This window comes from Aspergillus melleus (assembly GCF_016097325.1).
Source record: "Aspergillus melleus strain CBS 546.65 chromosome Unknown contig1, whole genome shotgun sequence".
Lineage (NCBI taxonomy): Eukaryota > Fungi > Ascomycota > Eurotiomycetes > Eurotiales > Aspergillaceae > Aspergillus > Aspergillus melleus.
The window spans coordinates 3,141,888-3,162,438 of record NW_025763370.1 but is presented as its reverse complement, the minus strand read 5'-3'; the positions used below and the strand labels follow the sequence as shown (position 1 = coordinate 3,162,438).

Below are 20,551 nucleotides of genomic sequence, written 5' to 3'. Positions count from 1 at the left end.
TGAAGGTTGGTAGATGGGTGGCCGTGGAGGTCTAGGGGTTGTTATTCAGTATGGGTCAGCAATGAGGTAGAGACGAATGGACAGATACATAGGCTCCTCATAATACCGGGGCCGAGTGCGGGGCCTGCCAGCAGGGGGAGGATAGGCAGGGTCATCATTGCTGTTGTCACCGTAGTCAATATGAACAGCGGCATTTTGGACGTAGGCAGGGTTGGAATAGTGGTGGATGTGATTGTGTCTGCTCATCTTGACAAGAAACGAAGCGGATATGCACTAAACAAACTTGAGGTAGAAGGGGCAAGGAACCACGGGGGTAGAAGATAGAAGAGCAAAGGAAAAGAAAACAGCGAATATGCTACAGAGTTATATATCTTCAGGGGTCCAAATCTTCAGAGCAAAGCAAGCAAACTGTCCATGATCTTGATGATAGTCGTAATATTGGTATCCAATAGATTTGATCGTTGCCTCTAAGGGTCGTAAATGCTGTGCAACATACTGGTGTTGTTTGCCTCCATACTACCACCATCCTTGCCTGATATCTAGACGTCAATATGAGAGAGGCTGCTTTGACTGAGTGCAGAAGAGTCCCACTTTGCGTTTCTTCATAGGATAGATGACACAGTAGCGTCGGGAAGTCGTAGGAGCTGGCTTGCGATTTCCTCCGGCGGCGTCTTGATAGGACAACAAACGCACAATCACTCTGGGAACCCGCATCTATGACCGTCTAGCCCTTACTCTGGAACCGTGTATACATGTCCAGAGGAGGTGGGCAGCTGTTTGCTGTATGTCATTGACGGGGCAGAAGGCTGGATCCATTCCTTCAGCACGGCCAAGAAAGTATCACAAACAGCAGTCGTTGCCTGTTCGCGAGACGCACCGCAGCTTTCAATGTATACTGTAGACGGAAGCAATCGTCAGCGAGAAGGCGGAGAATTATCAAACTTCGACTTACCCTTTACTTTGGGCTCCGTGCCTGACGCTCGGATGGTGAACCGGACATCCCGATCAAGCCACAAGGTCAACATATGACTGGAACTATCCACAGGCAGCGTCGGTTTGTTGTCTTGAGTCCCCGAATCGTAGCCTTCCGTCATATCTCGCCACCTCAGGATCTTGAATGGCCCTAGAGATTTCTCGGACTGGTAGGGCCCGCCCCTGATGGCTTTGAACAAGCTAGCCGTCGTAGCTGGATTGGGGGATCGGAAATAGGTGTTGAGAGTCTCAAAGTGGCCAAACTCCTTGAAGAGTTGCTGTAGTTTGGTGTAGGGCGTAAGTCCCTGGGACCTCCATTTTGCCTCCGCTGCCAGGAAGACCATCGCGGCAGTAATGCCATCCTTGTCGTAGCAGACCTCCGGAAACATGTACCCGAGGGCTTCTTCAAATGCATACGGAACGTAGTATCCTTCGTCCTCAAGTTTACGCGAGATATTACCCATCCATTTGAAGCCCGTCAAGGATTCTTGGAAACGAATTCCTTTAGCTGTTGCCATTTTCTCTAGCATACCCGTGGAAACCGTGGAGTTCAGAACGGCAATACGGGACTTGTCCTCTCGGGCCTCCAGAGACTCAAAGAGGTGTGATGCCAGGAGCACCCCGACATGATTTCCCGTGAAAGGGAACCAAGAACCACTGGTGCCACCCAAGCAATCAGCAACATATTACAGGATAATCAGATAATGATGACCTACTTGACTTTCTCAGCTGCCGCAAACCGGTCCGCATCTGGATCATGGGCAACAATGAGAGATTTCCCCTCCTTATCGGCTGTTTGCATGGCAAGATCCAAGGCCCCGGCTTCTTCGGGGTTTGGGAATGATACTGTGGGGAAGTCTGGATCGGGCTTGATCTGTTCTGCTACGGGGGAGAGGTTGTTGATTCCCACAGATTGACACAGATCCGGAAAAACCAAGCCACCCACCCCGTGCAACGGAGTATACACAAAAGGGCTCGGAGGTCCCCATTCGTTTACGGTGGATTTCTACGTCGGATGTGTCAGCGAGAAGAAACAAATGAACCAATGGATACTCACAGCATAATGCCAGACTTTCTTCGTATATTCCGGCAGGATCTTCTGGTATGCATCAGTGTGGAGATATTCGCTGGGCTGCTGTTCCTTCCAGGCACCAGCCCAAGGGACCAGATTTTCCTCGATTGATTGGGCGATTTCTACGTCCATGGGGGTGTTGATTTGCGCCCCATTCTTGAAGTAGCTGGGTGAGGTTAGTTAAACTCCAGCTGAATCAGGCAAGGGCACCAACACTTTGTAGCCTGTAGAAAGCCTCAGACGTTAGCTGCAATTCGGGAGCCTGCACTGTGATACGGAGGATTCCTACCATTATCCTGGGCTGGATTCTACGAAACAGTTAGTGACCATGTCGAAAGCAAAGCGCTTACAGAAGACCTACGTGACTTGCAGTAACCATGATTCCTGCTGCAGCATGCAGGTGTGTTACACCAAAGGGGACCGATGGTGTCACCGAAGGCTGGGGGTAGAACCAAACAGGGATCTCTAGGGCAATGAAAGCATTTGCTGCGAGAGCTGCGAATTTGGCCGAGTTGTACCGAGCATCATGGCCAATGACCACACCGCCAGATGCAATGTCGGAATGTTTGTCTTTCAGATATCTGGCTAGACCCTGGGATGCCTGGATAACAGTCAAAGAATTCATGCAGGAGAATCCTGCTGCCATCCGGCCCCGGAGGCCAGCCGTTCCGAATTGGATGCCTGTGACACTTGGTCAGAGAGAGCAAGTTTGCTTCCATTAGACGTTTACAAGGTATAGACAAAAGGGAGACTGGGAATAGTATTCCCCCTCAAAGTGGGTACGAATCAGGGTCCAGGCACCAACATACGGTTTTGGAGGCGTAGTTCTAGTTCTTTGACTGCTCCAGTATCTCGCAGCTGCTCAATTTCCGCACGCGTGGCAGGATCCTGGGCCCGGGCATTAGCACAATCATGAAACCCCTGGGACACCAATGATGGGTCAATAGAATCATATTACTTGGTCCCACTCCAGCCATTTCTGGATCAACGGCGACAGCGAATCCTACGCAAGGGAATTAACACGCAAGACGAGGCGGTCAGAGTCACAAGGGGACTACCTCGGTTGCGACGGCAGACATGGTTGGGGACGGTCCAGCAGGACTCCAGCAATAATCGCGAGTGGGCAAAGGGCAATAATAGAATAAGAATAAGAATAGTATCCAAAGACGGCGGGAGAGTGGGAAAGAAGAGGGAAGTGGAATGATCGTCGGCGTTGACCGTTTCCACTTCCGTCTCCGCCTTGCGACCTCAGGCAACCGTCGTTCTTCCGTCTCTCCCGCTTCCTCCTCTTCCCTCTGCTTTTACTTTCTCTCTTGTCCTACCTTCTTCTGTCTTTTTTCTCACTGTTGATTCTGTCGTTTACTTATCTTGTTTTTGTCCTTTTCTGCCCAAGATGGCCTCTGCCGTCACTAAGCCGTCTACCGCTCGCAAAGAGACGATCCTATCGCGACGATACATTGAAGGCCAGATTGCGGAGGGCAAGCATATAATCATCTACGATGACCGCGTGCTAAAAGTGGATTCGTGGCTTCCTTTTCACCCTGGAGGTGAGAAGACCATCAAGCATATGGTCGGAAGGGATGCCACGGATGAGATGAATGTGTATGTTAAACACTTCGCGCTACCTTGTGTGATTACGCGGACTCCGACGGCTGTGGACATCCTCGGGTTGCTGACTCGCCTTGCCTCATACAGACTACACGGGGAAGATACGCGCCGGCAGATGTTGAAATATCAAGTCGGTCGCATCATCGGACCGTGGATGAACTTCCTTCCCCCGATCCATGGCGGAAAGTTCCGTCCCTATGTTGAGGAGTCGTGTTCGACAGACGAAGAGAGCTCCGGCCTGGAAACGTCAATGCCTCCCTCCCCGATCTTCGATGCAGTCGATGGAAAGGCACGCCGCCGGAATACTTCCGCCACGACGAATTCCTCGGTCTCGACCCCTCCGAATGAAGAAACCGAATCGAAGCCCTTCTTCCTAGACGCACGAACCCGCGAGGAGATCATATTCGACACTGCCAAATATCCCTCTCTCGACCGGGAAAATCAGGATTCGATCAGACAGAAGTATCGGGAGTTAAACGAGAGGATGCACGCGGAAGGCCTATTCCAATGCAACTATTTCTCGTACTTCGTCGAATGCTGTCGCTACACGCTTTTCGCAACCCTGGCCTATGTCCTTTTGCGCTGGGAATGGTACGCAAGCTCGGCATTCTTCCTAGGGTGTCTTTGGCACCAGCTGGTCTTTACCGCTCATGATGCTGGTCATATGGGCATCACCCACAACTTCCACGTGGATACGACGATTGGGATGATCATCGCCGACTGGATTGGAGGCCTCAGCTTGGGGTGGTGGAAGCGCAGTCACAACGTCCACCACATTGTGACGAACGAACCAGAGCATGATCCTGACATCGAGCACATGCCTTTCTTCGCGGTATCGCACCGTTTCTTCGACAGCCTTCGCAGCACTTATTATGATCGAGTCATGAAGTTTGATGCCGTGTCCAAGGTGATGCTGAAATATCAGAACTACCTCTACTACCCCATTCTGATGCTTGCTCGGTTCAACCTCTACCGTCTGAGCTGGGAGTATCTGCTCACCGGCCAGGCTCCCAAGAGGGGCCCTGCTTGGTGGCACCGCTGGTTCGAGTTTGCCGGTCAGATCTTCTTTTGGTATTGGTTTGGCTATGGTGTCCTCTACTGCACTCTCCCCAACTGGAGCACCCGCCTGACCTACCTCATGGTTTCCCATATCGTCACATCTCCACTTCACCTGCAGATCACGCTATCCCATTTCGCCATGTCTACGGCCGACATGGGTGTCAGTGAATCCTTCCCGCAGAAGATGCTGCGCACCACCATGGATGTTGACTGCCCAACTTGGCTCGACTTCTTCCACGGTGGTCTGCAGTTCCAGGCGATCCACCACCTCTACCCTCGTATGCCCCGCCACAACCTGCGTCGTGCGCAGAAACTGGTGCTGGAGTTCTGCAAAGACACGGGCATCCCCTACGCCATCTTCACCTTCTATGACGGCAACAAGGAAGTTCTAGGCAAACTTGGCGACGTCGCGAAGCAGCTCCGTCTTCTTGAAGAATGTCGTAAGACATGCGCCGACCAGGGCACCCTCTTGGACCACCACTAGACCTCTAGACGGCATACGGCCCCCTCCTTGCCTGCCTGATCCCCCGGCGTATATTGACACAAGCTAGCCTACCTCGGGTGTTGTAAATATTCATTGCCTCTTGTATTTATGCTGCGGCCTTCTGTTTGGGTATCGGATTATCTGTTGATTTAGACCATCCGCATTACCACGTCAATGTGTTTACGATGCTCCTAGTGTTGATTATGAAATAACGGTTTTGTATTTATCTATTGTCGATTTGATACTGCAAGCTTTCAGGCGCTATATAACCCATTCAGAGTAAACAAATAGTACCATCCTCTTAAGACCTTCCAAATATTTAGATTAGTCAAGTATCAACACTGTAGATAATCTATGTATGTACTGATGAAGCAGGCTTCAAGAAGCGAATATAAACAAGCATGGTCAGCACAGCAAAGCAACAGCGAGCAACCATGCGGCATCATGACGGGCATAACAATCATCACCGAACGAATGAACTACCATCATCGTTATCATCCAACCATGCCCCCTGCCCTAGCCACCTTCTTCGCTCTCTGCTGTCGTCGATTGTGATTCGCTCGGCTCGATTTATTTTCCTCCTTTCTTTGTCGCGAAACATTTGTATTAGATGTACTTTTCTGGTCTCCGGGCGCTCCACCACCACCACCACCACCTCGTCGATTTCCGCCGCCTCCTCTGCGGCCACCACCGCGACCTCGGCCCCGCGTATTAGGACCGCCTCCTCGTCCTCTATGAGTAAATCCAGAGGATCCAGAGGGCTCGTCCGGCTCGCTATCAAGTTCATCGTCACCCTTCGGCCCGGGTTTCCGGTACGCCGTTGGACGAAGTTCCGGTTGCGAGAGCACACCGCCGCCACCACCACCACCACCACCACCGGAAAATGAGACCTTGTCTTCGAGACGGGCGAGACGTTTCGGATCACGGGACAGCATCACGGCCCAGCCCTCGATAGCCTCGTCAGTCATTCCGGTTTCGCGCTTTAGGGACGCGCGGGGCTGCGAGCGACGGGTGGCGGAGTCTCGGGCGAACAGTGCCGCGTTGGCCTTGTAGGCCTGGAAAAGCGTCATGTCGAGGTCTTCAGCGGTCTTGCGCGCGTCGGCGTCGGCGTCGGCATTCGTCATCGTGGCGTCTACGGTGCCGCCGACGTCGGCGACGTCGTAGGTGTCGTCGCGTTCGTCGTCGTCTGAGTCGAAGGTTGCCAGGGCGGACATGATGGCTGCTTTGTTGGCCGCATGGTGGCTGCGATCGTTGAGGACGGTTTCGGTGGTTAGGTTGGGGTCTGGGCCGCCGAAGTGTAATTTGCCGCTGTCGTTGTTGGAGCGCGCGAGCTCGGCGAGGTCGATGTCAGAGTCGAAGACGTTCTTGCGGGTGGGCATGGGTTCCGGGGTGGCTGAGGGGGGCGTGGGATTGGGTGGGAGAGGGTCGTGAGGGATGGTGGAGGAGGTGGTGGGGAGTGGTTCGGATTTGTCGAGGAATTGGAGATGCGGCGGGATGGAGTCGTCGAGGAGATGCGCGACGACGGTTTCGGGGTTGTCGTCGAACTGGTCGAGGAGACGCACGATGTAGCCAGACCCTAAGTCGGGGAAGAGATCTTGGACCTGGGTGACGAGGGACATCTTGTGGATGTGGAGATCCTCAGGGCGAGGGAGGTCCGAGGCGCGACCTTTACCCTTATCGACGGTCCTCTTTTGCTTTTGATATCGATGATGGAAGACTTTAGAGTCGCCTTGGTATGCGCGCAGACTGGACACGAGGTCCTGACCGCGCTTCTGCGGATACGAGAGCAGGTATCTCTCCAGCCGGACAAGCAGATCCGAGCTACAGATGACGTCGGAGAGAAGCGTGGCCTCCTTCTTGGTCTGGGGGTTGCCCACGCCGGCGCTGGCTTTTAGGCTAAAGAGTTGGTCGAGCAGTAGTGAGAGATTGGGCTTGGGGCCTTTCAATAGAGACACCAGACCAACGTAGATGTTCGCGACGAGTACTCGACGGACGTCTTCTCTTCTATGCGCTTGATATGCATCGGAGAACGTATCGAGGTAGTCCGCACCGGCCATGAGTATCTGGCCGGACTGAGGAAGCGCAGACGCCAGAACCGTCAACGAGCGGATATCAGACACGACGCTTGCTGACTTGGCAGGATTCATAAGAGAGAGCTGTTTGATAATCATTGACTTCGCCTTCTCCAAACTAGACGATATCGTGTTCTCATGCTTGTTCCATACATCGGACAGCAGCTTCTTCGCAGCCGCGCTCGAAGGATAGCAACAAGATAGATCCCCGAGATACTTCCATTCGAGAAGCTCCGTCGGCGAGCTCGACAGCTCCAGTAGATATCGTCTCGTCAACAGGAAACTAAGCTTCCGTAACGTCTTCGTCTTGGTACCCGCATGAAGACCAGACGTGCCGGGGGCGGACAATTGACCGTAGAATGACGTCAAGAATGAGACTGCGGATTCATCGTTGGGTGCGAGGTCGCGGAATTGCGCATCCGACGCCTCTATGCGTAGACCGAGGAGCAAGACCCAAGCATCTATATAGAGCTCCCACTCCTGGGACGGGATGGCGCTCTGCACCTCGAGTGGTGGAACTGGAGCAAGAGGAGGCCAATTAGCCATGGCCTTGCAGTCTGACTAGACAACCAGATTGACAGACAAGCAAGTAAGAAACAAAAAGAAAAAGAACAGAAAGGGTATACGCTAGAGTAAGTAGATACAAGCTGAATATCAACTTATCGTCATCAATCATGTGTCACGATGAGTCGAGGCTGCGTCGGTTTCCCCATCCGGTTAGCGCCATATAGGCGAGCGCCAAGCCTTTCACGCCCACAAGCGGCGCTAAGCGCACTTACGAAAATTAAATCAAAATGAATAAAAAAAAAAAAGAAAGAGCTCCCTTTACAACCCGTCGCAGATCTACTGTAGTCTTTGAACGGCCATCATCACCTTACCGAACCCCGAAGTTCAGGTCTTGATTGGCAATTAGCCTCGTTTGTGGTATGTTTTTCGCCCACCGCCTAATTTCCCAATAATTTCTTCCCTGTCCCGCAAAAACTAACCTTTCTCCTCCAGCCATCTCAATCCCACCGGTCTCATCCAACCTCAGTCAAGATGTCTTTCCAGAAGCCCGAGAAGGATTTCGGCGAGGGCCCCGTACGTTGTCCATTGCTATTATCTCAAATATTATTATCATCGTCTTCGTGGCCATGCGATGCGATATGATACTTGCTAGACATCAGTACTAATCGGTGTCGTGTTCATCACACTACAGAAGGTCCACAAGATCCGTATCACCCTCACCTCCCGCAAGGTCGCTGCCCTTGAGAAGGTGTGCTCGGAGCTCATCGACCGTGCCCGCTCCAAGGCTCTCCAGGTCAAGGGTCCCGTCCGTCTGCCCACCAAGACCCTGCACATCTCCACCCGTAAGACCCCCAACGGTGAGGGTTCCAAGACCTGGGACAAGTACGAGATGCGCATCCACAAGCGTCTCATCGAGTATGTTTTACCTTTCCTCATACCCCAACGGGAACATGCGTGTGTTGGAGAATACTAACGACTTGCCCTAGCCTGCTCGCTCCCACCGAGACCGTCAAGCAGATCATCATCAACATCGAGGCCGGTGTTGAGGTTGAGGTCACCATTGCCGCTTAAATGGGATCGTTCTAGTCCGGTACAAGGATGGGGTTGGGTCATGCCTTCCCCAGGGCGGCGCCGATGTGCTCCTCGAGTCATGTAGATGGAATGCTTCAAGGGCTCTGCAAGAGCCAACATCGATACCCGCTAGAACTTGGCACAAAAATCAAAAATTTAAAAAACGAGTAATTTGGTCCTTGATCTTCGTAGGCTCTTCAACGGGCTCGGACATGCACGTCTACACACGTGTACTGGTGGTCACGGCATAATGTTCATTCTGGTCGTATAAATAAGTCTTTAACCGGGAAAGCGCCTTTATACCTCCTGTAAACGCTCAATAATTATAATACACGATTCATGAAAGCGGATCCCCGATGAACCCCCATGTTTAGAAATCAAAGCTCACGTTCTCTCTTTTCGGCGGAACGCTGGGGACGATGCCGTCTTTAAAGTATCCGTTCTTCGTAAAGAACTCGTACTGCTCGGTCACCTCCGGTGTGTACTCGTCAGGTTCTCCATAGGCGTCTCTCAAGCTTGCCTCGTCGGGTGGCCCGTCAGGGAAGAATATGCGGGCCCAGGTCTTCTGGTCCTGGGGGTGTAGATAGCACGGCACGTTATCAATGTATTTTACCGGCTGTCCCTTCCACGAATTCAGTTTGTTTGTCACGGGATCCCGAGTTGTCTGGCCGTTCAAAGGTGGGATGGGCATCAGTTCGTTAGGGTCGTCAACCCTGATAGAGGGGCGAGCTCCAGCGTCTGTCCCTACCGCCAGGGGCTGGGCCTGAGTCGGAGCCTGCTGTTGCGGTTGAAGTTGCTGCGGCTGTGGCTGCTGCGGTTGTAGAGTGCCAAATGACGACGGGGCCGTCACAGGCTGTCCGAATGGATTTGGCGGCTGAGCGGGCTGCTCGGGTTGCTTGACGAAGCCAAAACCCGAAGGCGCAGCAGGTTGGGGTTGGGGTTGAAGTTGTGGTTGAGATTGTTGGTTGATCTGTGCAAACGGCGAAATACTGGAGGCAGATTGGCCGAACCCGGTGTTTTGACCCTGATATTTATTGGCCATCTGAGCAAAAGGACTTTCGGTGTTTTGTGGGACCGCGAACCCCGTCGTTCCCATCGCAGGTTGACCAAACGAAGGTTGTCCAAAGGCTGGCTTCTCGAATGCAGCCTGACCAGCAGCGGAAGGTTGACCAAACGCTGGCTGGCCAAACGACGGCTGGCCGAAGCCCGATGGTTTGCCAAATCCTGGCTGTGCTAGTTTGCCGAATCCAGACATTTGATCGGGGGGTGGTGTAGGTTCTTCAGGATTTCCGAATGGTGACTTTCCAAAGCCCGAAAAAGACAGAGCCGTCTTGCCCTCGACGATATCAATGCGATTTGGGTGTTCATTCTCGCCATCAATGATGTAGTTGATGGCACCGTTCAGATCGGTCAAGATGACCTCCATCTGTTTGACATGTTCATCATACATGTTCTGGGCTGATTTGATAGCACCTTCCGCATTTCCGGCTGCAGCGAATTCGTAATGGTGTAGACGGAGTTCCTCAAAGCTCATCTCCCGTTGAGGACCTCCAAATAGCTGTCTCGGGGCGTTCCGCCCTGGTCCGTAGCACGAGAAGATCCATTCCGGTCGACCCTTTCCGGCAGTCAAGTCAATCTTGATATCACTGACCGTCAAGCCATACCTGAATTCCCGTTAGTCAAGGAAAGTCTGGGCAGAATGGACAGTGACTGACTTAGCCGTCTGTTGATTTTGGTTTTGAGCTTGACCCTGGCGGCCTTGTCTTAAAGTTAGTGAATAGACAGGTGCTGAGCGATGACGAGGCATGGAGGCAATTGCTATATTGCAGAGGAACGCAAGGTACTCCTTTTCGGGGAATAGGATGCAAGAAATCCACATGAATACAAGGGTAGAGTGGGCAAGAGGCATGACGCAAAAGAACCAGAGCAGGCGCCAGCTTTACCCTCGCCCTGAAAAACAAACACATGGCTGAAGATAGAAGGAGCAAGAGACCATAGAGCAAGAGCCTGAGGCATGGAACGCCCACGGGGAAGTCACAGGCGTACCTTGTTGGAATCCTCCTGAGAGAGCAGCAAACGAATTCCCCGAGCTTGATCTGCCCGGATGTTCATATTTGCAGCGATCTAGATCGACCATTAGCGGGGCTTGCTACTGCGTCAATAGTGACAACTTACCTCCGAATCTACATCGATTCTGCTGGTAGAAAGTACAGACCACCATGGCGTCGTCCTGTTTAGGAGCTAATGTCGAAGCGGTACCACCGTTCGTGCAGCGCGCTGAGGTATTGTACCGGCTCCAGAAGTGAATGTCACGTGCAGACTAACAAGGGGGGCTTATCGCTCAGCAATGAGCATGTTCAAAGAGCAATATCAACGGGAATTTAGCGCTGGGCCAGCCACCCCGACATGAAAGAAAGATGGATGAATTCATTATTATCGATAAACCGTCGCCCGGGGGTTCTTCCGGTATCAATACCTTTCGTCGGAAGTCCACCGCGTATCGTAATTACCGTCTATCAATGATTGACCTTCCATAAGAATGATGGCTGATTCTACTGTGAGTACACTCGGAGAAAATCTTTCTGGTTTTCTTCGATTCTACTAATATGACATGAGGCCATCGCATAAAATTACATGACTCCCAATTCAGAACTCCTATTCTCCAAACCGTTTCCAGGGCTATTGAAATCATGACCGCGAGGGCCGAATATCACTAAAAAAAAAAAAAAGAACCCCTACGCATGCTTCATGCTTTTTTTCAAGACATCCCAGTTCACCCCGTCGATTTTCTTTCCACCTAGGGACTCGAGCTCCGGCGAGAGCCCGGTCATTTTCCCCGTCGCAAGTCGTCGCATCATCACCGTGTCTTTGGAGCCGTGCAGGCCCTTGGCGTTGCCACGGAGCAGCGTATCCTCCAGCCATTGTTCCTCCTGCTCGTCAAAAGGAAGCCCGATCAACTCCATAGCCCGTTGGCTGCGGATTTGACCCGCCTCGGTGGTGTGAACGATTTCAACCAGCAGCTCGAAATAAGCCTGGCGCAGGAGTTCTTGGTGGTTACGAGTGAAGAAGAAAGCTTCTGTAATGCTAGACCGGCAGAGCGTCTGGAAGAAGGCTCGTTGGACGGCTTCGGAGGCCAGCGGCGGGGAGACGGTCAGGTAATAGGCCATGACCAGGCTATCGTCGTGTCTAGGGATATGCGGCAGCGTAAGGACGTAGAGGATCTCGTCGGGGAAAGTGGGAATGATTGAGGGTTCAGTCAGGTACTCGACGGCGCGCTGGATGGTAAGGTCTTATTAGCAATTGTAGACAAATTATTCCAACTCTCCGACATACTCTAAACTCGAGCCTGTCCAGGTTCCAGAGCCCTTCGATAAAGAGTCTGTATTTCTCGGGCAAGTGGCATCGTCGCGAGAACTGCGTGGCCGCATCGCTAGCTGCCCGACAATCCTTCAAGATGTAGTAGATCAACGCTTGTTTGTGATGAATGTCCAGTGCCGAGGAGACGATCTGGTCGACGAGTGTGCGGAGGTCTGAGTTCGACCTGGGAGGGTACTGCTTGGTCACTGAAAGCGCCGTCTCTGATCAGCATGTTTCCTTAGATGGACCCAGTCCATGAGCTCTGTTCGGTACCTGCTTTCACTCCGGCGAGTCTTAAGAGTCTATCGGCGAATAGCTGGTTTTCCAGAGCTCGACGATTGGCGAGGATCTGCTCAATGACCTTGCCATCGTAGGTGAAGTTCTTGTTGAAGTAAAATATGGAGTCAAAGTCGTCCCACGGAGCCATTCTGGCGGTTGTCGCAAACAATAATCAGAATGAAGCCGTCGTCGAATCGATGCGTACTTTACTGGATACCGTATCGGACACCGCCCATACTTACGGCTGACTCAGGCACCAGGACTCAGAGAGGCAGGCGGTGGGATGTAGTCGCAATGACTAAGACAAGCAATTGTTGTGGCAGAAAGTGACGCTTTCCCCGATCCGGAGACAATGTAAACAACCCACTTCGTTCTTTCTCCGTCCGTCGCTTTTTCCAACAAAGACATCTCCGCCAGTCCCCTCCCTCCACCCTTATGAGGCCCTCATCGCCAATCTATCACCCCCTCGCATAATGTCTTCACTTGCAAAGGGTCGCCCATCCCGGCGATCTGCCGCCTCCCGACGGAGTTATGTCATGGAAGAGACCTCCGAGGAGGAAGATGCCGGAAATGTTACCCCCACCCAGTCCAACCCCGATGGAGATGAAGAGGACGAGGAAGAAGAAGAGGAGTACACCCCGGTTCCCCAACAGAAGACTACGGCTTCAAGAAGGACTTCGCGAAGACGTGTGACCTCCGAAATGCCCCCACTGAGCGCCACCCCCAGCACCGCACGCACCTCGCGGAGGTCCCGAAGATCGCAAACGACGGAGGACCTCGAATCGTCGCAAATCAGCAATGCGAACGATGAAGGCGAAACTGTCGCGACGATTGAAGAAGAAGAGCCCGAAACTCCGACACAGAAAGTCGCTTCGGCAAAGAAAAGAAGTATGCCTCATCACCCCCGCAAGAGTCGCGGCTCTTTGGCGCCAAATCCAACACAATCCTTACTCCCAACTCCAGAGGCCTCAGTGTCGCCGCAATCCCAGACTCGATCCCAGAGAGGCAGTGTGCCCCCCCTCGGCGATATCACCAACTCCGCCGTGAACCAGCCGCCGCCGCCAGAGCCCGCCGATCAACCCGCCGAGGAGCCTGTTGAAGACCCGAAGTCCCAGGTTGCTGCTATCAACCCCAATACCACAATCCTCGAGAAACCCATGGACATCATGTTGAAGTCGCGAACGCTGAACCCTTCGGCGCCCGAAGAACCTGCCGGGCCCAAATCGCGGCTGATGATGAAAAACTTGATACTGATGAACTTCAAAAGTTACGCAGGAAAACAGGTTGTCGGGCCCTTTCACGCCTCATTTTCCTCCATCGTCGGACCAAACGGATCCGGAAAGTCGAACGTTATAGATGCGCTGCTGTTTGTCTTCGGTTTTCGAGCAAGCAAGATGCGACAGGGCAAGATCTCTGCGCTGATTCACAACTCGGCCAACCACCCGAACCTGCCCTTCTGCGAGGTCGAGGTTCACTTCCAAGAGATTTTCGACCGGCCCGATGGCCTACACGATATCGTCCCAGATTCCCAACTGATCATTTCCCGAAAGGCATTCAAGAACAACACCAGCAAATACTACATGAACGGCAAAGAGACAAACTTCACCGCGGTGACAGGCTTACTTCGGGACCGCGGGATCGATCTCGATCACAAGCGTTTCCTGATTCTTCAAGGTGAAGTCGAATCCATCGCTCAGATGAAGGCCAAAGCGATGAACGAGCACGAGGACGGACTTTTGGAGTATCTCGAAGACATCATCGGCACTTCGAAATACAAGCAACCCATCGACGAAGCAGCCGCAGAATTGGAAACGCTTAATGATGTCTGCATGGAAAAGAACAACCGCGTTCAGCATGTCGAAAAGGAGAAGAATGGGTTAGAGGATAAGAAAAACAAAGCCCTTGCCTATATTCGCGACGAGAATGAGCTGTCCCAGAAGCAGTCGGCACTGTACCAAATCTACATGGACGAATGCGCCGACAACATCCGAGTCACGGAAGAAGCCATCCTTCAAATGCAGGAGCTTCTGAACATGGAACTTGAGAAACACGAAGGCAACGAGTCCGGCATCAAGGAAATGGAGAAGGCCTACAAGCGCGGCATGCGCGCGTACGAAAGCATGGAGAAGGATACGCAGTCTCTGGTGAAAGAAATGGCCAAATACGATAAGGAGACCGTCAAATTCGAGGAAAAGAAGAAATTCTTGACCGGTAAACAGAAGAAGCTGGAGAAATCCATGCAAACCGCCCGTCTGGCAGCCTCGGAGTGCGAAAGTCTGGTAGAGAAACACACTCATGATATCGAGAACAAGACGAAAGAGACTGCACAGCTGGAAAAGGAGATGCAGGCTGAGGAAGCTGAACTCTCGGAGATCCGTGAAAGTCTAAAAGGCAAAACGCAAGGTCTCTCAGATAAGATCACCGCAAAGCAAAAGTCGCTAGAGCCCTGGGATGAGAAGATCAACAAAAAGGTTTCCGCGGTTGCCGTGGCCCAGAGTGAGCTTGACATCATTCGCGAGAGAAGCAACGCCGGTGCGGTGCAACTTGAAGAGGCCCAGGGCAAGGTCTCGTCGATTGAGGAGACGCTAGCTACCAAAGAGGCCGACCTTGAAGAGCGCAAGGCCCAAAAGGCCACCCTCGAGGAGGAGCTGGCGAAACTGAAGCACGACTTGAAGAAATATTCCCACAAGGAGCCCGAGGTTCGCACTCATGTCTCCAGCGCTCGGCAGAAGGCTGAGGAGGCAAGGGCCAGCTTGGCCAGCACTCAGAATCGCGGCAGCGTGTTGTCTGGTCTGATGCGCCTGAAGGAGTCCGGCCGTATCGATGGATTCCATGGAAGGCTTGGTAACTTGGGCACGATTGACCAGGAATACGATGTCGCCATTTCCACCGCCTGCCCTGCCCTGGATAATATGGTCGTCGACACGGTGGAGGTTGGCCAGCAGTGTATCGACTATCTTCGAAAGAACAATCTTGGTCGTGCCAACTTCATTCTTCTGGATCGCCTTCCCCGGCGAGACATGTCCGCCGTCTCCACCCCTGAAAATGTTCCACGACTATTCGATTTGGTCAAGCCCAAAGATCCCAAGTTTGCGCCGGCTTTCTACAGCGTGATGCAAAACACTCTAGTCGCAAAGGATCTAGAGCAGGCCAACCGCATCGCTTATGGTGCTCGCAGGTGGAGGGTGGTCACGCTCGACGGCCAGCTCATCGACACATCCGGTACCATGAGTGGTGGTGGCACGCGCGTTGCGCGAGGCGGGATGTCGTCGAAACAAGTGGCCGAAACGAGCCGGGAGCAGGTGTCGAAGCTTGAGGGTGACCTTGAGGAGATGGAGAAGAAGTTCCAGGCTTTCCAGGAAAAGCAGCGCCACATTGAAGCTTCGCTTCGAGAGAAATCCGAGGAGATTCCTCGCATGGAGACGAAGATCCAAAAGATCATGATTGAGATCGAGAGTACCATTCGCAGTCTCGCGGATGCTCAGCGCCGCGTCAAGGAACTGGGTGCTGCCCACAAGCCCTCCAAGACTGATGCCAGTCAGGCGACTTCTCTCGAGAAGCAAATCTCCGCGTTGGAAGACGAGATCGAGGACCTCCGCTCGCAGAAAGGAGTCATTGAGGAGGAAATTCAAACTCTCCAGAACAAGATCATGGAAGTTGGTGGTGTGCGCCTGAGAGGTCAGAAGGCTAAGGTCGACGGGCTTAAGGAGCAGATCAGCCTTCTCTCGGACGAGATTTCGAATGCTGAAGTTGGAAAGTCGAAGAACGAGAAGTCGATCGTGAAACACCAGAAAACCCGTGCTGATGCCGAAGAGGAACTTCAGCATGTTGCCGAAGAACTGGAGAAACTCGCGGAAGACATCGCCAACCAAGACAGCGACGCGTCCGGCTCGAGGCAAAAGGTGGAGGAAGCACAAGAGGTAAGTGCCCCATAAACAATTAGTGAACAGAAACTTACATTTCGAAGGCCCTTGAGACCAAGAAAGAGGAGCTCTCGTCCCTGAAATCTCAGTTGGACGAGAAGGTCGCCGAGTTGAACGAAAGCAGAGCTACCGAAATTGAGATGCGGAATAAGCTCGAGGAGAACCAGAAGGCACTTTCGGAGAACGAAAAACGTGGACGATACTGGCAAGAAAAGCTGTCCAAGTTGACATTGCAAAATGTCAGCGATCTAGGTGAGGAGCAGGAGGCTACAGAGCTTCAGACCTACACCAAGGACGAGTTGTCCGAGATGAACAAAGAGTCCCTGAAAGCGGTCATCGCAGCTTTGGAGGAGAAGAGTCAGAACGCCTCGGTTGATCTCTCGGTTATTGATGAGTACCGTCGCCGGACGGCTGAGCACCAAGCTCGCTCGGCGGATCTGGCGACTGCCTTGACTACTCGCGATAGTGCCAAGGCACGTCTGGACGGCCTCAGGTCTTCCCGGCTGAACGGGTTCATGGAGGGATTCGGCATCATCTCGCTCCGACTCAAGGAGATGTACCAGATGATCACAATGGGTGGTAACGCCGAGTTGGAGCTGGTCGACTCCTTGGATCCCTTCTCCGAGGGCATTCTGTTCTCCGTCATGCCCCCGAAGAAGAGCTGGAAGAACATCGGTAACCTGTCCGGTGGTGAGAAGACCCTGTCTAGTTTGGCTCTGGTCTTCGCTCTGCATCACTACAAGCCTACTCCGCTATACGTGATGGACGAAATCGATGCCGCCTTGGATTTCCGAAACGTGAGTACTCAGCCCGTTCAGACAAGAGAATTTCCAATTAACCTGCATGCTCTAGGTCTCTATCGTCGCCTCGTACATCAAGGAGAGAACCAAGAACGCACAATTCATCGTTATTTCTCTGCGAAACAACATGGTAAGTCTCCAGATGAGACCTTTGCACGATGATCGATCGGGTTACTAACATTGGCTCTTCCAGTTCGAACTTGCCTCTCGACTTGTCGGAGTTTACAAGGTCAACCACATGACCAAGAGCGTGACCATCCAGAACAGAGATTACATCACGGGGCGATGATCGAGTGTGCTTTTGCATAGTTATCTACAAGTGTTTCTTCGCCTTAGCTTTGTTTGGTTTATTCTATTTATGGCTGGCACCGGAAATAGGGTGGGATTGATTTTGGGTCTGGTTTCAAATTACAATTCGTGGTTCTTTCTATTCGTGTTATTTTTTACATTTATTAACTTTCTTCTTCTGTCTTGGTTTTCCTGGTTTCACTTTTGTCTATTTTGGTTTTAACGTGCCATGTCTGGAGGATACTGATGTTGAACGTGGAAACTTATGAATTTTTATAGAACTAGTTGATGCTGGGATATTTACATATCATGTCTTGAAGATTGTTCTGTCTAGATGTCCTAAATATTTTGGTGTTAGCACACGTGATATATATTTATACTGCTCTCAAGTAGACTGGACAAGTAAACCCACACATATAAATAATGTGGACTTACTGTTTGTAAGAAAGTCCGTAGATGATGAAAATGGAGCCTCCCTATCTAATAGACATGACCATGAAGGTTGTTGTAGAGGAAGGAGAGAAGAAGTATGTCTTCCTACTCTGTGGGTGTTGCACATGGAAGTATGGCGAGATGCTCGGAAGACGGACTGCCACATAAGGCATCCAGCTTCACCATCTGTGAAAGTGCCGTTTCCAAAGACGGCCCTTGGAGCCTGGAAAGCATTATCTTAACAGTAAGCAGGAAAATGGCGGAAGAGGAGCCTGCGGAAGTCAGTGTTAAGTTTCTTTGTATACTCTTTAGATGTACGATTGCTATCTAAGTAGAATATCTCGCTATCTATACCAACATGAAAGGAAACCCACCAAGAAGATCTCTGACGGTTTGTTTTACAATAACTATAACAACAATTTATACTACTCATAACTACCAAATACCATACCTAGGTATACCCCAGCCCACCAGATCACAAGCAAGGAATCAACCTGGAAACCCCTCACTCAATCGAACCCCGCGGGGAAGGAAACCGAACCCAACCGCCATGACTTGGAAGACCGGGAATCAAACTTACGATCTGAGATCAGATTACATGATTAAAGACGATTTTTTTTATTTTCCATGGATACAGCGGAGATTGCGGCCAAAAGAAAATATATAAAAAGAATAAAATAAAATAAATGGCAATGAATCAGGAATGAGAAGAGAGAGGCAGAGAGGGAGGAGAAATGCATACAGGGCTTCTGACATGCAGTGGGAAATGGAATATTGGGAGGAGTTGAGTGGTGCTACTAATGCTGCTGCTAATGCTGCTGCGTTGTACATGTACGACAACGACTCGACTCCGCCCGGCATGTCAACTTGAGGTGGAGGTGGAGGTGGTCGATCCGTGCGAGAAAGGTGATCTAGTTCGGTCTGGTCTGGTCTGGTCTGGTCTAGTTGGATTGAATTTCGGAATGAATTGACTGCGAAGAATGAAAGGTAATAGTTCCCTAATTTATGGACGGTTGTCATTGTTAGTGGGTATCATTACGACGCACTGGTTGATTTCGAGCGAGTATTGCGGTGTAGAGGTGCTAGGAAGGAGAAGATATTGAGATATGCAGCTGCTGCAGTGTGGAATACAATACACCCCCTACCTAGTAGGTAAACTACCTCCCCAACTATCTAGCTATCTACTGTATCTCGCACAGCACCGTAACACAATCACATTCATCGAAGGACCGTAGTACACCGTAAGTATGCACATACTCCGTGTCCATACATAGTGTGTAGTAATTTGGTCTGCATCTCCCATAGACTATTTCCCCTAGTCACCTGCTCCGTACTTTCTATTTACTTACTAAACTCGCTTACCTACGTCCATAGCCTGTACCAGAAGCAGGGTAATCCTCGTCGAGAACCAGACACTAAAGGAATCCCTAGACAAGGTAGTACCTCCATAAGGACTTAGCCCCGAGGCAGCCAGCAGCCTAGTCTCTCCCCAGAACCACTCAGAGAACAAATATGCGTAATCGCCAACCGCCGAACGAAAAAGAACAGGAATCCTTACGTAGTTACTGCCGTAGTCACTACTGTAAATAGAACTGGAAAGCGGGAGAGAGAGGGGAGAGGAGGGAGGGGAGGGGCCAGGACACGATCCTACTCGACCGTCAGTCAAGGCGAAGAAGACAGTAAAGAAGAACAAGAAGAACAAGAAAAGCAGCCTACACTACAGTGCTACACACACCGCACCGCACCAACCACCCTTCCCGAGAGGCTAGAAAAGTGGCGGACATCTCGGGAGGGGACGAGGGGGACTTAACTTAGGTGACGGACTTAGTAAGAAGCATAAAATCACTCATGAAAGTGGAGAGAAGAGAAGAATGGGACCGCGCTAACTCCCTACTGGAAGGCTCGGGCTAAGGCGTACCACCTGCGGTAGGGACCATTACATAACGAAGCACGAGGAGAAAGTCAGGTTTAGTCTAGACCTGGCTCTAGAAGAGACAGGACGGAATAGTTAGTAAGATGAGTAGTATTTATTGTTGTTGCTATTGTGGTGGCCGTGGTTGGTTACTTGGGTCAAATGGTTGACGATTCATGTCTCACTCTGACAAATGCGAAGGAGTCTGTAGATTATTTTTAATTATTGTCATAATTGCTCGTACGTCGGGGTTTGTTTATTTTCCCTTTTCATTTGGCTGCATGGAGGCTTCAGTTCGAGAACGAGGAAACTCCTGGGATACCCCGAGAGATGTTCAGCCGCACTGATCGATCTACTTCGACTCCGCTAGGAACTGGGTTTACTGCGTGAGGTTGGATCTAGCGCTCTGCGTGTCTCAGTATATTTGCTATTCTATCCTTTTTGGTCAACAACTACAGCAGGTACTCTGTACAGAGTGGCGCACGAATACGCAGAACAAACGAAAACATGTACTCAGTAGAAACGATTCAGCTGTCAGTTAGGACTCGAAAGCACGGACCAAGTCAAGCAACTAATCATTTAATCCTACTGTACTCCGTACATAAATGGGTCAATGGGTACTCGTAAATTAGACGCGATCCGGCAAACGGTCCACTACTGGGCGTCGAAGTTGCCTGGGTAATACTCCATTTGGCATCGTGGAGTCGCTCCTTCG

General features: G+C 51.5%; 8 protein-coding genes across 8 annotated transcripts; 3 read left to right on the top strand and 5 right to left on the bottom strand.

Annotated features, from left to right (window-relative positions):
* Positions 1 to 45: 45 nt before the first annotated feature.
* LDX57_001113 (uncharacterized protein) lies at positions 46 to 246 on the bottom strand (the record flags this gene model as incomplete). The annotated part of the gene is made up of 1 exon (XM_046082756.1): positions 46 to 246. The coding sequence occupies one exon, from the start codon at positions 244 to 246 to the stop codon at positions 46 to 48; it is 201 nt and encodes a 66-aa protein (XP_045938713.1).
* A 485-nt stretch (positions 247 to 731) lies between these two features.
* Positions 732 to 3,123, bottom strand: LDX57_001112 (phosphoribomutase PRM15; the record flags this gene model as incomplete). The annotated part of the gene is made up of 8 exons (XM_046082755.1): positions 732 to 895; positions 953 to 1,629; positions 1,689 to 1,978; positions 2,030 to 2,210; positions 2,395 to 2,725; positions 2,854 to 2,932; positions 3,003 to 3,047; positions 3,103 to 3,123. The coding sequence occupies 8 exons, from the start codon at positions 3,121 to 3,123 to the stop codon at positions 732 to 734; spliced, it is 1,788 nt and encodes a 595-aa protein (XP_045938712.1).
* Positions 3,124 to 3,437: 314 nt separating this feature from the next.
* Positions 3,438 to 5,195, top strand: LDX57_001111 (fatty acid desaturase; the record flags this gene model as incomplete). The annotated part of the gene is made up of 2 exons (XM_046082754.1): positions 3,438 to 3,646; positions 3,740 to 5,195. The coding sequence occupies 2 exons, from the start codon at positions 3,438 to 3,440 to the stop codon at positions 5,193 to 5,195; spliced, it is 1,665 nt and encodes a 554-aa protein (XP_045938711.1).
* A 494-nt stretch (positions 5,196 to 5,689) lies between these two features.
* LDX57_001110 (ASCC2 family CUE domain-containing protein) lies at positions 5,690 to 7,813 on the bottom strand (the record flags this gene model as incomplete). Its single annotated transcript, XM_046082753.1, has 1 exon — positions 5,690 to 7,813. The coding sequence occupies one exon, from the start codon at positions 7,811 to 7,813 to the stop codon at positions 5,690 to 5,692; it is 2,124 nt and encodes a 707-aa protein (XP_045938710.1).
* A 492-nt stretch (positions 7,814 to 8,305) lies between these two features.
* S10a (40S ribosomal protein uS10) lies at positions 8,306 to 8,845 on the top strand (the record flags this gene model as incomplete). The annotated part of the gene is made up of 3 exons (XM_046082752.1): positions 8,306 to 8,347; positions 8,466 to 8,689; positions 8,761 to 8,845. The coding sequence occupies 3 exons, from the start codon at positions 8,306 to 8,308 to the stop codon at positions 8,843 to 8,845; spliced, it is 351 nt and encodes a 116-aa protein (XP_045938709.1).
* Positions 8,846 to 9,215: 370 nt separating this feature from the next.
* LDX57_001108 (FG-nucleoporin nup42) lies at positions 9,216 to 11,066 on the bottom strand (the record flags this gene model as incomplete). The annotated part of the gene is made up of 4 exons (XM_046082751.1): positions 9,216 to 10,509; positions 10,561 to 10,603; positions 10,892 to 10,969; positions 11,021 to 11,066. 4 exons carry the CDS (start codon positions 11,064 to 11,066, stop codon positions 9,216 to 9,218), a joined length of 1,461 nt encoding a protein of 486 aa, XP_045938708.1.
* A 514-nt stretch (positions 11,067 to 11,580) lies between these two features.
* On the bottom strand, positions 11,581 to 12,629 carry LDX57_001107 (ELYS family protein; the record flags this gene model as incomplete). The annotated part of the gene is made up of 3 exons (XM_046082750.1): positions 11,581 to 12,120; positions 12,179 to 12,408; positions 12,476 to 12,629. 3 exons carry the CDS (start codon positions 12,627 to 12,629, stop codon positions 11,581 to 11,583), a joined length of 924 nt encoding a protein of 307 aa, XP_045938707.1.
* Positions 12,630 to 12,954: 325 nt separating this feature from the next.
* smc4 (condensin subunit SMC4) lies at positions 12,955 to 17,493 on the top strand (the record flags this gene model as incomplete). Its single annotated transcript, XM_046082749.1, has 4 exons — positions 12,955 to 16,401; positions 16,449 to 17,201; positions 17,257 to 17,334; positions 17,398 to 17,493. The coding sequence occupies 4 exons, from the start codon at positions 12,955 to 12,957 to the stop codon at positions 17,491 to 17,493; spliced, it is 4,374 nt and encodes a 1,457-aa protein (XP_045938706.1).
* Between the last annotated feature and the right edge of the window lie 3,058 nt (positions 17,494 to 20,551).